The following is a 14682-nucleotide window of genomic DNA, read 5'->3' on the forward strand; positions in this document are numbered from 1 at the left end:
CTTACTTACTTTTCTGTGGATTATCCACAGTAACAGTCACACTTTTTAGAAAAACACACTGATGTTGATTTTAATTTGACCCATAAGAACCCGGACCCATTTCTCCTTAAAGGAAAAATATGGGGAATATAAAACAGACCAAATGGACCACAAGGAACACATTTCTGATTTTTTTTGAAATTCTACCCCTAGTATCAAAGATCTGTAATGTCACATATATGTCACATTGGGCGTTTATGGTAAATTTATTCCTCATTTGAAAATAAATCAGCTTGACAGTTTTATGCATAGTAACACAGATTTGCCTTTTTATTTGCATTTCCACAACATATATCAAAATTATAGGTCTGCTGGTTAGGTTTAACAAGAAATTCTTTTTCAGATTTGTTTTACAACACAAAAATGTGCAAACTGAATAAAAATAAATAAGTACTGCCTCATATTGGAGGTGTACTCAACAAGCTACTCTAGCTGTTCAAAACTGTGCAACAGACTTACGTAATAAACTCGAGAAAACATGTACATAGTGCAAAAAATTGTATTAAAAAACCCAAAAATCACTGAAGGGAAAACTTTTGAATTATTAGCACCATGTTTGAACCATTGCTGCAGTTTAGCCTAAGCCAAATGGTAAAATTTGAAACAATTTCTTTCCTCAGTGAAGCAAAGACACACATCACATTTCTCACAGAGGGTGGTGGTTGCATTGATTTTGCAGAATTTGCAACGGCCACACTTGTCACATTTCACAGGCCAGTGTGCAACCTGGTCAGTGCAAACATCATCTGGAACCCCAACTCGAACTCTCTTGGGTGGTGGTGGAGGAGATGTGGCGTTAAGTGTTGGGCGACCCCTTTGTGAATGCAAAAGAATCAGGCTAGTGGCAACCTCTGACCCACCAACATTATCATATTACTTACATTTTTATATTGAATTTGATTTTACTGATTTTGGATTGACTGTTTCAATTTGATTTTATTGTGTCTAAGTGTGATCAGATGTGTTTTATTATGATTATATTGAGGTCTTATTGGGTAGCTATTGTTTTTATTGTGGATTCTTTGGTGCTTTTATGTCTGGAGCACTGGACCAAATGAATTTCTCCGTGTGGGACAATAAAGTTGATCTGAATCTGAATCTGAATCACTCACCGACCCTCACAGCCAAGTTTGATCAAAATACATTTTGTAACAATAAATAACAATAATATAATATAATAACAATAATATAATATAATAACAATAATAACAATAATAACAATAATATAATATAATATATACACACACACACACACACACATATACATATATATACATATATATATATATATATATATATATAGATCCTCTGGTACTGACACGCAGACCTTCCTGAGCTGCCTTCAGCCAGCTCTCTGGCTTTTCAGGTGATGTAACATTAACGCTACAACAATAACTAAACAACGTTTTTAATGTGTTATTTGAAAAAATGTTGAAGAAGAAGAAACTCCATCACCTCCATCGTGGACTGTTGGTTGAGACAAAAGAAGACATTTGTGGGCGTCAACTTGGACTTTTTTCACCATTTTCTAACATTTTATGGACAAAACAACTAAACGATTAATCAAGAAAATAATCAACAGATTAATTGATAATGAAACAATATATTAGTTGCAGCCCTAAAATAAACAAATGTTTACCAATAAGCTATTTCCAACAGGCTGTAAGTACAAGCAACTTGTGTGCTTACAAAATAAACATGTATATACATTTTCAAATATTATATAACATGACTCTGCATGTCAGAGTCTCTCCAGTCAGTCCTGTCTCATCACATTGTTTTATACAGTGTCTATAACAGTGCTGCATGTTGCATATATTGTGCTGTATTGTACATGCAGTCATTATGCCTCCATATCTCCAATGAAAACATGGAATCTTCTCTTTGACTTTTTAACTGTACATCCTGTTAACTTGTTCACTCTTTCAGGAAAAATACTGCTGTCTATAATTTACACACCTGCTAAAACTAATGCAGCTAATTCAACAGTCCTGTAATAAATCCACCTTTATGACTGTTATAAAGTTGAGTTTTTGTGTTTCAAATATTCTTTTCTTCTCCATTTAGAACAATGTGGTAGACAAAAATGTAGAAACTCCTCTAAAGACAATACAAGTCAACATCAGCACTAATGCAGTCTCAACATGACCATAAAGACGAACCATCACCTCTCTCAACAGTTTCAACAAAAACTCAACATTATAACCTTCATCAGAGAAGCAATTACTTTTTTATTTTACCCAGGTCGATGTAATAAACTGGCAACTGATATTTTTAGTAGCACCACCATAAATGAGTCCATGCAGTGGGACACATGCAACACAGGCAGAGAAATAAATGCTGCAGTTCTGCTCAATGAACAGGAGTCATGAGGGAAACTTCATCCTTATGTTGTAGAAATAAAAACAGTTATGTGAATGTCACAATCATCATCATCATCATCATCATCATCATCATCATCATCATCATCATCATCATCACCATCAGACTTAAAGAGATTTTTAAAACACCAGCAGTAAATATGAGTTCCACACATGAAACATAAGTAATGTTTAACATACTGCTTTACATTTAAAATCAAAAGCCACTGTATAAATTAGCTTAAATATAATAAAATAAAACATAATTAAGTGTTTATGTGTCTATTATTTGTTCCTTTTTGTTTGCAGTGTAACAGTAAATATTCAGAATCCTTTATTTTAACTAACTAACTCCAACTGATTCGGTTCTCAGTTGAAGTTTGAATGTGAACAAAGTTAACAGTTAAAACTGAGAGGTGGAGACTTTGATGTAAAGTTCATTTCATTGCTGCACATTTTGCATGTCAGACGCTGCCATCCAGTGGTTCCACTGCAGAACAACATTCATGTTGAACACAGTGACATCTGCTGCTGGGGAGCAGGAAGGCCGTCATCTCTCCTCACTTCTTTTTGTCTTTGTGTGTGTGTGTGCTTGTCTTTGTTTGCTGCTTTGATTCAAGGACAAGCCAAACAAGCTGAGCTGAGTTGTTATGTCAATGTGTTGTTGTTATCACACACAAACACACACAAACACACACAAACACACACACACACACACACACACCTGCAAAATAACTCCAGCCTTTCAATAAATGCAGGTGTCAGAAGCTTGTAGGAGAAAGCACAATCAACTCATGCTGAGCAATCACAGTTCTTGTGGTATCTCCACGCTATAGCCGCTGGAGGCTCAACCTATAGTTATATTCTAGAAGAGACATGTTAGCTGCAGTGCAGCCTTCAATGAAGCGACAGAGTCAACACATGTAGCTGCCCTTAGTACAGCGTAACACCTCAATGCAGAAGTATAAATTAAGCTTAAAATACCAGAATCTGAAATTGTACTTAATGAAATTCATTTAGGCCCCATTTACACATCAAGTGTCTCATATCTCTATAAAATACAGATATGATTTAATAAACTTTCATTTACCCTTATTCATATGCGTCTCCTGTTGGTTTTCCCAGGCTCTCCTCCGGTCCGGAGGTTGGTGGTAATGCGCCTCTTGCTTTTTAGTAATGGCTGAAAATAACCAGGAAGAATAAACTTTTTCTCTGTTGCTTTGAAATATTGTTAGAAACAAAAGGCCGATGTTGAGAACATGTGACACAAACACCACAACTCTGTGTCCATTTGCACAACAGCAAATGCACGCCCCAAAAGCAGTTGTGTTCTAAGAACTCTTCATACAATCATGAAAATGACATATTGGTGTTTAAAAAAGAAAACTGGAACAAAAGACTCACTCCAGACAGCATAATGACATATAATCTTTTTTGACACAGTGAATCAAATCATAAGTTCAAACCTGCAGGTAACAAAACTAAAAATTTCCAAAACTTTAGGCAGTTTATTAATTGCTTCATATCTGTCCTGTCATTTACATCAAGTCATAGATTTTTATCCCCATAACACCCAGTGTAACTATCTACTTGGTCAGACACTTTAAATACTGTAAGCACTTTGTGAGACAAATCTAGACTTGACATGACTGCAGTGATGTCATCACAGGCCATCACCCATGAATATCACCTGAAGACTCTTCAGTCTCTCCTGAAACTCTGAAACTGTTGTCCCCGTAAGACCTCACATTCACACACTCACAACACAGCTGCTTTACATTGTTTTGTCTCTTTAAATGTGACTTCATAGCAATTATAGACTCAAACGTTTTGTACCTCTGTATATTCTCACACAGTGAATAAACTGATGCAACAGATTTATCTTCATTAGGAACAAGTTCGAAGTCTCTGCTTGTGTCAAATGTTTACAAAATATGTTTTTTATGTGATAGTTGCATGAAAAGTGAGAAATGTGTTAAAATAACCTTAAAACATTAAAAAAAAAAATAAGCAAATGCCTATGAAGTTATCACTGCATGACTGCATTAATAGTCTTAGAACACAGTTGGCAGAAGTCCAAAAACAACTAAGTGGCAACTGAAAAAAAAAACGAAACAAAACTTTGTCATTTACACCTGCTGTAAAATGTGTCGCACATGGTAATTGTTTTGCCAAGGGATTGGCCAAGACACAACATGAGAAAGTCCCATGTACCAAGCAGCCATGGAGATAGATACTGAATATTGTGATGATTCAATTTATTTACAATATGAGATGAAAAATACATGGAGCTTGATTTAACTTCAGGTTGGACAAAGGCCAGCAAAACAACCCTTACTAAGAAGTTGTAAATATAACCTAATGAAATTAAAGAAATGATAATAAGCTTCATCAGTGGCCTGATGGAGGGCAGCAAACCAGGCTCTGTGTAGTCAGATCACTGAAAAGGTGGGAAAAATATTGTGAGAAAAAATTGTTGTGCAACCAAAAAGCAAAAAGCATTTCCTGTCACATCTTTACTGCACCTTCAAATGGAGGCAAAAAATATGTACACAACCTTTTCACATTGTATAGTGATTTGATTCACTGTTGATATAACGATATTGATTAGGTCAGCTTTAAACATATAATTAATCAATTAATAATTGGTAAATTATCTGTGCAAAGCAAGATTTAAAAATAGAGAAAATTTCACTTGACGGCTAACATGCTGGAACTGAGGAAAGCCTCAAATATCTTTCTACGGTTGACTTCCAGGTGAGCTTCTCTGAAAATATATTTTTAAAAAGTGCTCATAGTGATTTATCTTGTCAGAAGACTCAGCAGCATCGTTGTTTGTCAGTAAATGTTATAACTAGTGTACAAAACTCTTGTTTAGGGTGTTTTAACATTTCATTTTCCTTTCTGGTAAAGTCAGTTCAATCCAAGAATATCCAGAATTGTTTTAATGGCCAACAGAATAGTTGGTAAACCCCAAAAGTCCTTGATTCAACTCCTCATGGAAAAGACAAGGAAGAAAACAAGGAATATCCTGGCAGAGAACTCACTGCTTGCCATTATTGATTACTTGTAATTTCACTACAGTTTAATGCAGAACATGTACTGTAGTTATCTACCCCAACTGGTGAAGTGAGCCACCTTTGTGACATAATTAAACTGTTATACATAATTACACTGTTGAGTCTTAAACATAAAACCAGACAAACCTGCTTGTCACAAAAACATCCAAAACACTGTTGTCTACCTTCACATTCCAGTGTGTGGGTGGTTCTTTTCAACAGCATGTAAAAATGTTTCATATCAATCAATCTGTCAGTACACTGAGAAGCATTCCTGTCAACTACATGGAAGTGAAGAAGAAATGCTTCAGTGATTTCTGATAAATTAATTGTTTACAGGAAAACAGAGTAGCAGTGATTAATCATGGCTGCTTGTGAATTTTTCCACACTTATAGGCCTATAGTGGGATAGACAAACCCCCAGGTTCTCAACATAACTTATATTGCTGATGACAGTTATTATGATTCAATGATAATATATGGCTCTTTGGTGTTTTGAAAACTATTACCCACATACTTTGATAATCTGAATCTTATCTTTTAGACACTTGGATTTTACCTTCATAACCAAATAAACCTGCATGTATTGTCAATGAGAGGCGGCATATAGATGTGCCAGATAATAATATTAACAATCTAGAATTTTATCATCACACTATATGGTTGGAAGAAATGAGTACACCCCGCGTTGGTATTTACTGATTACAAAAGCAAATCAAGATAAGACAAAAGATAAACAGAAACCGGTTGTTCAGGTGTATGAAATGCTTTCGATTTCTATATCAAGTATAAATACAGAAGCAGATGCAGACAGTCTCAGAGTCTCCTGCAGCCTGATAACAAGTAAGTTAGAGTGAACCTTAGTATGCTGAAACCATTTGATTCTTCTGTATTGGACTTGAAATGTGGCATAAAGTTTTTGAAATATAATTTGAAGCTACACACAAATGTATCCAGTTAATGATAGAATGTGTAGTTGTGACTGACTAAGTATTTATATTTTTGAATGAAACTGGTTCTATCAAACATAAGAGATGATATTGTGTCTCTAGGTTTTGATGTGCGGGGGAATGAAGAGAAAAGACGACAATAACGGACCCAGATAAACAAGAGACTACAGGTACGCTTCCACTCACATTACCTACATTTCAGGTTGTACGTTTGGCCCTTTGTTTTTGTGCTGCTGCTATCGTGCTCTCTCTCCCTCTCTCTTTCTCTCACCAACACACACACACAGACCTCAAAGTTAACAGTTTGCATATAATCAGTGGATACCATTTCTGGAAAACTAGTGATGCACCTGTGAGCACCACATACAAAACTCCATTCTCCTGCATTGTATTGGCATGAATAAATGATATTATGATAATAAATGATAGATGAGATATGGATGAGACATTGTTTAACCCTTTAAAGACAAGAGGATTACATTCAGTTTCTCCTGCTGTCATGACCCAGCTCTTAGGCCATGACAAATGAAGAGAAATACACGTTTGTACTGAAAAATGGATCTTTTACATTTATGTTTTAGAAACTGCATCAAAATATATTAATCAAATGTATGAAATAGTAAGTCAGTATATCAGTGGTGTTGGTGAGTGGATGTGTGAATGTGTAATGTTGTGTGGTGTAAACTACAGAGAAGTGAAACAAAAGAAAAGAAAAGATGTGGTGCAGGGGGAGAGCCAGTGATGAGGTGAGAGGGAAAGGAATGAGGATGACTGATCCTAAATGCATTCTGGATGGAGAGGTGCCAGGTGCATGCAGTTGCACTAATATAGTCTCCACCTACCAGGACCTGAAAGGAGACAAAACACACACACAGCACACAAGACACAAACCTGAGGGTCATAGTAAAGCCTGAGAGTCGTCATACTTCATACTATGGCTGTGTGATGTAGCTTCAATCAACAATGTGGTATTTAATACAAATAATTTTCTCTGAAATTAATATCAAAATATGGCAATTCTATGCAAAATCACATAAAATAATTAATTCATGTTGATTTAATGTAATAAACTGCTAATTAACACTTTTTTCCCCGATGAATGTTTGTTTTTTTTTTTGTTTGTAAGCTAGATAAGAGGAGATTTTAGCAGGAAAGCTCATGTGGGTTGTTGATCAGAGTCTGTTGCTCTTATGTTGTGTAGCAAGATGCTATCAGGCTCAGTGATAAAAACACGGGGTAGAGAATAAAAAAGAAAGACAGACAGACAGAATGGTTTTCTGAAGAACAATAATTTTCCATTAAACTGCGTGAGGCCACTGCAGCTGATTTTCTGTACAAATTAGTATAAAATCTGAGGAGCAAAGCACAAATGTCTGTTTTATAAGTGTCTAGTAAACAAGACTCTTATAAAAACAGAAAGCACAATAAAAGATCACAAAAGACTTCGCATTGCAGACAATACAACAATTCCAGAAAACACAAAGGTTTTGTTTGGTGCAACGTTACATGTTCAGTAATGTCATATTTTCTGCAATATGGTGTCTTCTGTAAGGTTGTGTTGTTTGCAGTTTTATCATTTCTGCTATGCTGTTTTCTTCCCAGCAAAGTTATATTTTCTGTAATGCTTTGTGTTCTCCAATGTTACACTTTCTGCACCTCAGGACTACTGTACAGTATTTAAAGCCAATTTCCACTAACTAATCACAAGGCAGAACCATATGGAATCAGGTTCTTTATAAATGGATTTATGACATTGAAAACACATTTTTTAGTTCACCTCTAGTGGTATATAGCCATAAAAACAGTAAAATAGTTTTTTTTTCTGTGGAGGTTTTGAAATATGCATCCTTTAAATTTTTGCATGAAAAGACATGTAATGAGGTAGGTAATGTAGGAGACCGATACATTGACCATACCTTTGCTACCTTTGCACAAATATAAACTCTCAAGTTGTAGTTAAAAATATCTCCAATTAAGAGATTACGTACGAAAACACTTAACAGCCTTTGAGACCGAAACAAGTTCAGTTACAAATAATTATCTTAAAACACCTACTTGCAAAAAAAACTTCTATCATATCTGTATGATTTCCTGCTAACATAGGTTTCCCTTTTCGGGACAGCTTTAGACTGAATTGGGGAAAAAGAATTTGGCGCCACTGTTCCTCATGATATATGAGAGGGAGGGCTTCAACACATACACGCAATCTCTAACAATGCTAGTCAAATTCATTTCAAGATACTACACAGACTCCACTATTCTGAAATAAAATTACACAAAATCTATCCAGTTGTGTCTTTAGATGATGAGAGCTTGCTGAGGCAACCTTAAGCTAAAGTGTTTTCATTTGCTCTTAAATTCAACTCTTTTGGTCTGGCATTTTGATGATGTGTTCATGATCTCTAAAGCCATTGCTTCTAATCTAGTACCAGATCCTTTACTTATCATCTGTTGCTCATCTGAATCAACAATGAATCTGATTTGAAGCTGAATCTGACCTCTTATTCCCTCATTAAAAAATTAAATAAAATCCTTACTCCATAAAGATGATGCTGGATGACTTAATCAATACTTTACATTTAGGAAAAATGATTTGCTTTAAGATACTAACTCTCTCAATTTGATTTTGAATTTGGCAACCCCTTAAGTGTACCTCGGAGCTTAAAATTAGAAGAAAAACTATACTATTTCATTGTGACAAAGTGGATGAGAACACACTATTTGTCCCTACTTTCACCATCAAAGAAATATAGCCTATTATTTAACCATGCTTGTTAATTGTTTGTAATTAATTGTCCAGCATTAATCTGTAACTTGCAGACACAGACTATCCCAGGTTTGTTTGTGGTTTGCATTATGTTTGGTTACACTTCACATACCAGCAACATTTTTGGTTAAAGTAAAACACCGACAAGTATTGTTAAGTTTAGTTATTGTTTATTGGTTAACTTCTGCATTTCATAAGTTAATCATTTTCTTTGTTACTTACCGTACCCACCATGTTCTCCACAAACAAAAGGAGCAGGCACCCAACTACTTCCTGTATTTATACGCTGGGTGACATCATCAGTGATGTCACTGGGTTAGACCAAGTATTGGGGGATTTATGTTTAGTTAAATGCTTGGTTTAGTATCGATATGATTTGTACTTGTTTGGCTCAGGTTGAGGTTTAATACTGTGGATGTGTTTTGTGTAAACAATGTTGACTGATACAAGTAGCATTGTTATATGCCAGGTGGCATAAGGGAAAGGACACCCCTGCAAGAAATGTAGTTCTGCCTGATAGATTGGAGGGCCTATTTAAGGGGAGAGGTGTAGGTTTAGGGGAGAGCAGAAATTGGAGGATGATAGTGTAGCTGTGTGCACGTGATCATGCCTTGGTTTGCATTTTCCTGAGTTGAGCTAGTTAACTTTGATTTGCTTGTGTTCATTTCATTTTTGAAACACCTCTTGCTTAGTTTTTTTTGTACACTGGACTGAATAAATCACTTTTTACACGTTCAACAAGAGTCTGCCTCCTACCATCTTCCTCACATTCATCTAAACATTTCACAGTATCACACAAATGTCCAAGAATGTGATTGAGTGAAAATACACAGGGAACTTTATCGGGTTATGGTGATTGGGTTGGATTATTTAGACACTATGTTGACTTTTCTTCTGAAATTCTGTAATAAAACCTTAGTGGGTGTGATGTCCAGAGGGTACAAATAGTGTTTCTCTGAAACTTTCTCTACAAACTTGGACTGGAGAAATTTTATCCCAACAAGTTCACTCTTCGGCCTCTCTTCAACAAAAACAGCATTTCGGATGAACCTGTTGAATCAATGGAGGAAATACCATGGTGCTCTCTAAGAAAACTATTTCAAATCAATGGAGAATGCAGAAACTGTACACAGTTATCAAAAAATAATGAAGATGATGATGATGACGATGACGATGAAGAGGATAACAATTATCTGTTATACTCTGACCTGGTCACTGCAGATGACTCTGTAGACAACAAGGTTAAACTTTTCTGTCTGTTGCATTCTTTCTTTGTGCTGACAGCCTCTGGCAACAGGAAATGGCCCCCAAGATGTCAATGTGCCAGTTTTCTGTTGCCTTGTGGCGATAATAGTCAGTGTTCCCTGAGGCTGTGTGCTATGAGATGAAATTGTTTTTCATGTGTTCACTCGTCATTCATAACTAGATAAGTTCTCTCTCGATCTCTTACTCTGGAAATTAGCAAGCATTAAATAATTATGATCAAAACATACAATCAAAGTTAATAAGAAAAGCTGGTAAAATAAACAAAGTGACAATATACATTGTTTGCTGTGGGTATAAAGGAATTCTGCAAATTTTAATTTTGCAATTTTGAATTTATGTTAACAATTTAGATGTGATGATAAAGCCCTTAAAAGTTCCTGAAATGTTTGGTTTAGGTACCTTGAAACTGCTTGAAATGTGCTTGAATCTTACTCTTAAAAAACCATATAAACCCTTGTGAAGGATGACACACAATCCAAATGACTGAAGTTAACAACAGTGTATTAAATTCAGCCTGGTCACAAGAATCAAACGTTGGCATTGTACGTTTCCGCAAACCACAGAAACGTTGAATATCTATGTTTCAACACATGTAATTCATAGCATATCAATAGTCCTACAAAATGTATTATATCAACATTTCCAAAATACATATCATCTCAACATTTGTAAAGTGACGTAGTTCACATGCAATCTACATGAGCTATTAGGAGGAGAGGGGGTTGGTGTGGTTAGTAAGTTTCTTGGCAGCAAGTTGGAAATCAGCCGAGAGTATGGTTCGAGACCACCTCGAAACCAATGCAATGAGACGTCAGGACATTTGCAGCTGTTTTTCTGGTGAGAAAACCAGGTGGTTTTAGTGAGACATTGGCCGTTTTTATTTTATTTTAACCCAAACCATGATGTTTCCCTAACCTTAACCAAGTGGTCGTTGTGCCTAAACCTAACCAGACCTTAACCACAGCATTGTCACACCATAAAACATCATTATTCAACAGGTAGAAATGTTAATATGCTAGGTTTGTAGAAATGTTGATATGATACGTATTACACGTGTTGAAACGTATATATTCAACGTTTCTGTGGTTTGCAGAAATGTTCAATGCCAACGTTTTGTTCTGGCGATTGGGTTGATTAAATTACATTTTTTCAATCTTTTAAGCTCTTGTTATCAAAACCTGATCAGCTCGAGCACAGCTTTACAATATGCTCCTTGTCTCTCTGCAGAACCAGCATGAGGTAGCAGGTAGTCATTCCACTAACATGGACAAGTACGAAAAGGTGAGGAAAATTGGGAAAGGTGGATTTGGAAAGGCCATCCTTGTCAAATCCAAAGAGGATGGACACCAATATGTCATCAAGGAGATTGACATATCTGGAGTAAGTACCCTTTATATAATATTCCACAGTATCAGTGTTGATTTGAGCTCCTCTTTACTACGTTGCTCTTTCACATTATCTGTCCCTCTCACTTTGACAGATGTCACCTGAAGAGAGGCAGAGAGCTCAAAAAGAAGTTGAAGTCCTCGCCAAGATGAGTCATCCAAACATTGTCCAGTATAAAGAGTCTTTTGAAGGTATAAATGATCCAAGATCTTAGCTGTAACCTCAAAGAATCACAAAGATCATCTACTGTAATAATATCCTGATGCATACATGTGTTTTCATGCATGTTCCTTATGCTGTATAAAAATCTTTTTAGTGAAGGACTGTCTGTGTATTGTGATGGACTACTGTGAGGGCCGAGACCTCTTAGAGAAGATCAAATCTCAGAAAGGAGAACTTTTCTCAGAAGATCAAGTAAGCTACTAACTCTTCAAGACAATCATGAATGTTGAGGATAAACCTGATAATCTTTAGGGTGAAACTGTTCAACATGTGGATAGAATTCATCTTATAACACTCACTATTCCACTTCACTGTATATGTCTTTCATTACAATTACAAATGATGTATATTGTGCAAGTTGATACTCTTAAGTGTGGCTTTACGTTCCTGTGCCTTTCTTAGATCCTGGACTGGTTTGTGCAGATTTGTCTGGCACTAAAGCACATCCATGATAGAAAAACCCTCCACAGGGACATTAAACCACAGGTATTGCTTCATGCACCACATGATCTTGCCTCAGTGATGATGTATTTTTTATTTGTATTGTATAAACTCATGATAATGACATTACATGTCTTTTCATGACGTCTGCATAGAACATATTTTTGACAAAAGATGAGACTGTACAGCTCGGGGACTTTGGAGTTTCAAGGGTGCTGAACAGGTTTGTAAAATGTCATCTGAATGAATCTGTAGATCTCTATAAAGCCAAGATTAAAATGGAAATAGTAAAGCATAATACAGTCTGCTTTCTATTCTATTCTTATTTCCAGCACTTTAGAACTGGCATCAATACGCATAGGAACACCACTTTACCTTTCACCAGAGATCTGCAAAAAGAAACCATACAACAACAAAAGGTACTAACTTGATGCTCTACGTTGTGTTTGTCTCATTTATTGTGTAAATTAACATTTAACAGTAATCCAGTGGACAAGTTCTCTCCCCACTGAACTGACTGTGAGTCATGCAGGATTAGATGAAGGTTTCTGGGAGATGTGAAGGTATCATGTCTCCTCTTTACTGAGTGAACCTGCTTGTTTATATCTACAACAGGAAGCTACTGTAGTATTGATTTCCTCTTAAACTATTTTATGTATGCATGTAACCTGATCCTGATTTAGTTAACTGAATGAAGTAAATTAAGCAGAAACTCAGGGACAATAATGGAAATAAGTCTAGGACTTAATCGTTCAATAACTGATAAAGTCTGATATGTTGTGTTTTAAAATATATTATTTTATTATTATTATTATTATTATTATTATTATTATTATTATTATTATTATTATTATTATTATTATTATTATTATTATTATTATATAATATATCACATTTTCTCAGCAATAGTCTTTTTTTTCTCCAGCTGGCAAGTGACTGTTATTGAATAAATGTAAATCTACCCTCAGAACTGATCCCAGTTTGTCTATTTGTTTGTTCTCTCCTCTGACTTTCTCTCCTCTGCAGTGATATTTGGGCCCTCGGCTGTGTCCTGTATGAAATGTGCACTCTTAAGCCTGCAGTAAGTATTCTGTGTGTGAGCTGTTTACGAACTCATGAGGATTTAATGTATCTTACACAGCATTATAATGCTCACATACTGATTTAGATCTCTTCTCTGTATGTCTAATAGTTGACAAACAAGAAATTGGGTCATCTTTCCTTTCTTCATTTTTTCTGCAGTGGTTATAACTGTGCACTAAATGTGTTTCCTCACAGTTTAATGCTGACAATAGCATGGACCTAGAGGTGAAGATCGTCCGTGGCCTCTACCCTCCTGTGTCTGGTTGCTACTCCCAAGAACTGCGTTCTCTCATGGCACAGCTGTTGAAACCCAACTCCACAGAGAGGCCCTCAGTCAGCAGCATACTGGAAGAATCTTTCCTCTCCTGTAGGATACAGAAGTTCCTCACACCACAGGTGGAGAGCACAGTTAGTTGTCTTTGATACAGCCTGAATTTACATAAAGCAGACTGTGTTCAGTTATAGAGCATTTATTCTCTACTCATTCCAGATCATTGCTCAGGAATTTGGCCATGCCTTTCTTCACAAGCAGCCTAAAGAGGGTGTGGTGAAGGGTTCACCAGGTAAGCAAACTCTTAATCTCTATAAACAGATATCGGCATATGAATGCAGAATCTGAAGGAAAGGGACAAGATTTGATATGTGAAAAGTTCTGGTTTCCGTTCATGTTTCTGGTTTCCCCGTAAACAGTCCGTGTGGGGAGCAAAAGAGGTGGAACGCATTGGCCGAAATGTTGTCTAGACCTAAAACACCCACGAAAAGTACTGACGTTTGTGTATTGTAACGTTCAACTTGTGTAATAAAAGAAAAAAAATACTTTCAGTTTGCTTGCCATTTGTTTTATCAGTTATTAACTCTTAAAATTATGATGTTATAATCTTTAGCATAATCTAATTATTAATACATGGGGATGAAATAAACATGTTAATGGGAAACAAAAAGGAGATAAAGTGATGAGACAAATCAAAGTCGCAAAAAATAAACACCTCAAAGTCACCTCAACAGGTGGAGAGAGAGAGAAAGACTGAGCAGCATCAGTTCAGAGTGAAGCAGGTGGAGGTAAAGATGGTGTTGATATAGACGTTAATACTGAGATAAATTCAGACAAA

At 36.0% G+C, this 14682-nt stretch overlaps 1 protein-coding gene and 1 long non-coding RNA gene across 2 annotated transcripts in view; one reads left to right on the plus strand and one right to left on the minus strand.

Annotated features, from left to right (window-relative positions):
• Positions 1-11692: 11692 nt before the first annotated feature.
• On the plus strand, positions 11693-14328 carry LOC122987367 (serine/threonine-protein kinase Nek1-like). Its single transcript, XM_044359224.1, has 9 exons — positions 11693-11821; positions 11922-12018; positions 12144-12241; positions 12452-12535; positions 12646-12713; positions 12823-12909; positions 13517-13571; positions 13769-13969; positions 14064-14328. The coding sequence occupies exons 1-9, from the start codon at positions 11705-11707 to the stop codon at positions 14190-14192; spliced, it is 936 nt and encodes a 311-aa protein (XP_044215159.1). The 5' UTR covers positions 11693-11704; the 3' UTR covers positions 14193-14328.
• The window catches only part of LOC122987791, a 61815-nt gene continuing 61193 nt past the window's right edge, over positions 14061-14682 (minus strand). The window contains exon 3 of the long non-coding RNA XR_006404608.1: positions 14061-14106. This is a non-coding gene — a long non-coding RNA (uncharacterized LOC122987791). The remainder of the gene's footprint in view (positions 14107-14682) is intronic.

Source organism: Thunnus albacares, chromosome 1, assembly GCF_914725855.1.
Source record: "Thunnus albacares chromosome 1, fThuAlb1.1, whole genome shotgun sequence".
In the NCBI taxonomy this organism is placed as follows: Eukaryota; Metazoa; Chordata; class Actinopteri; order Scombriformes; family Scombridae; genus Thunnus; species Thunnus albacares.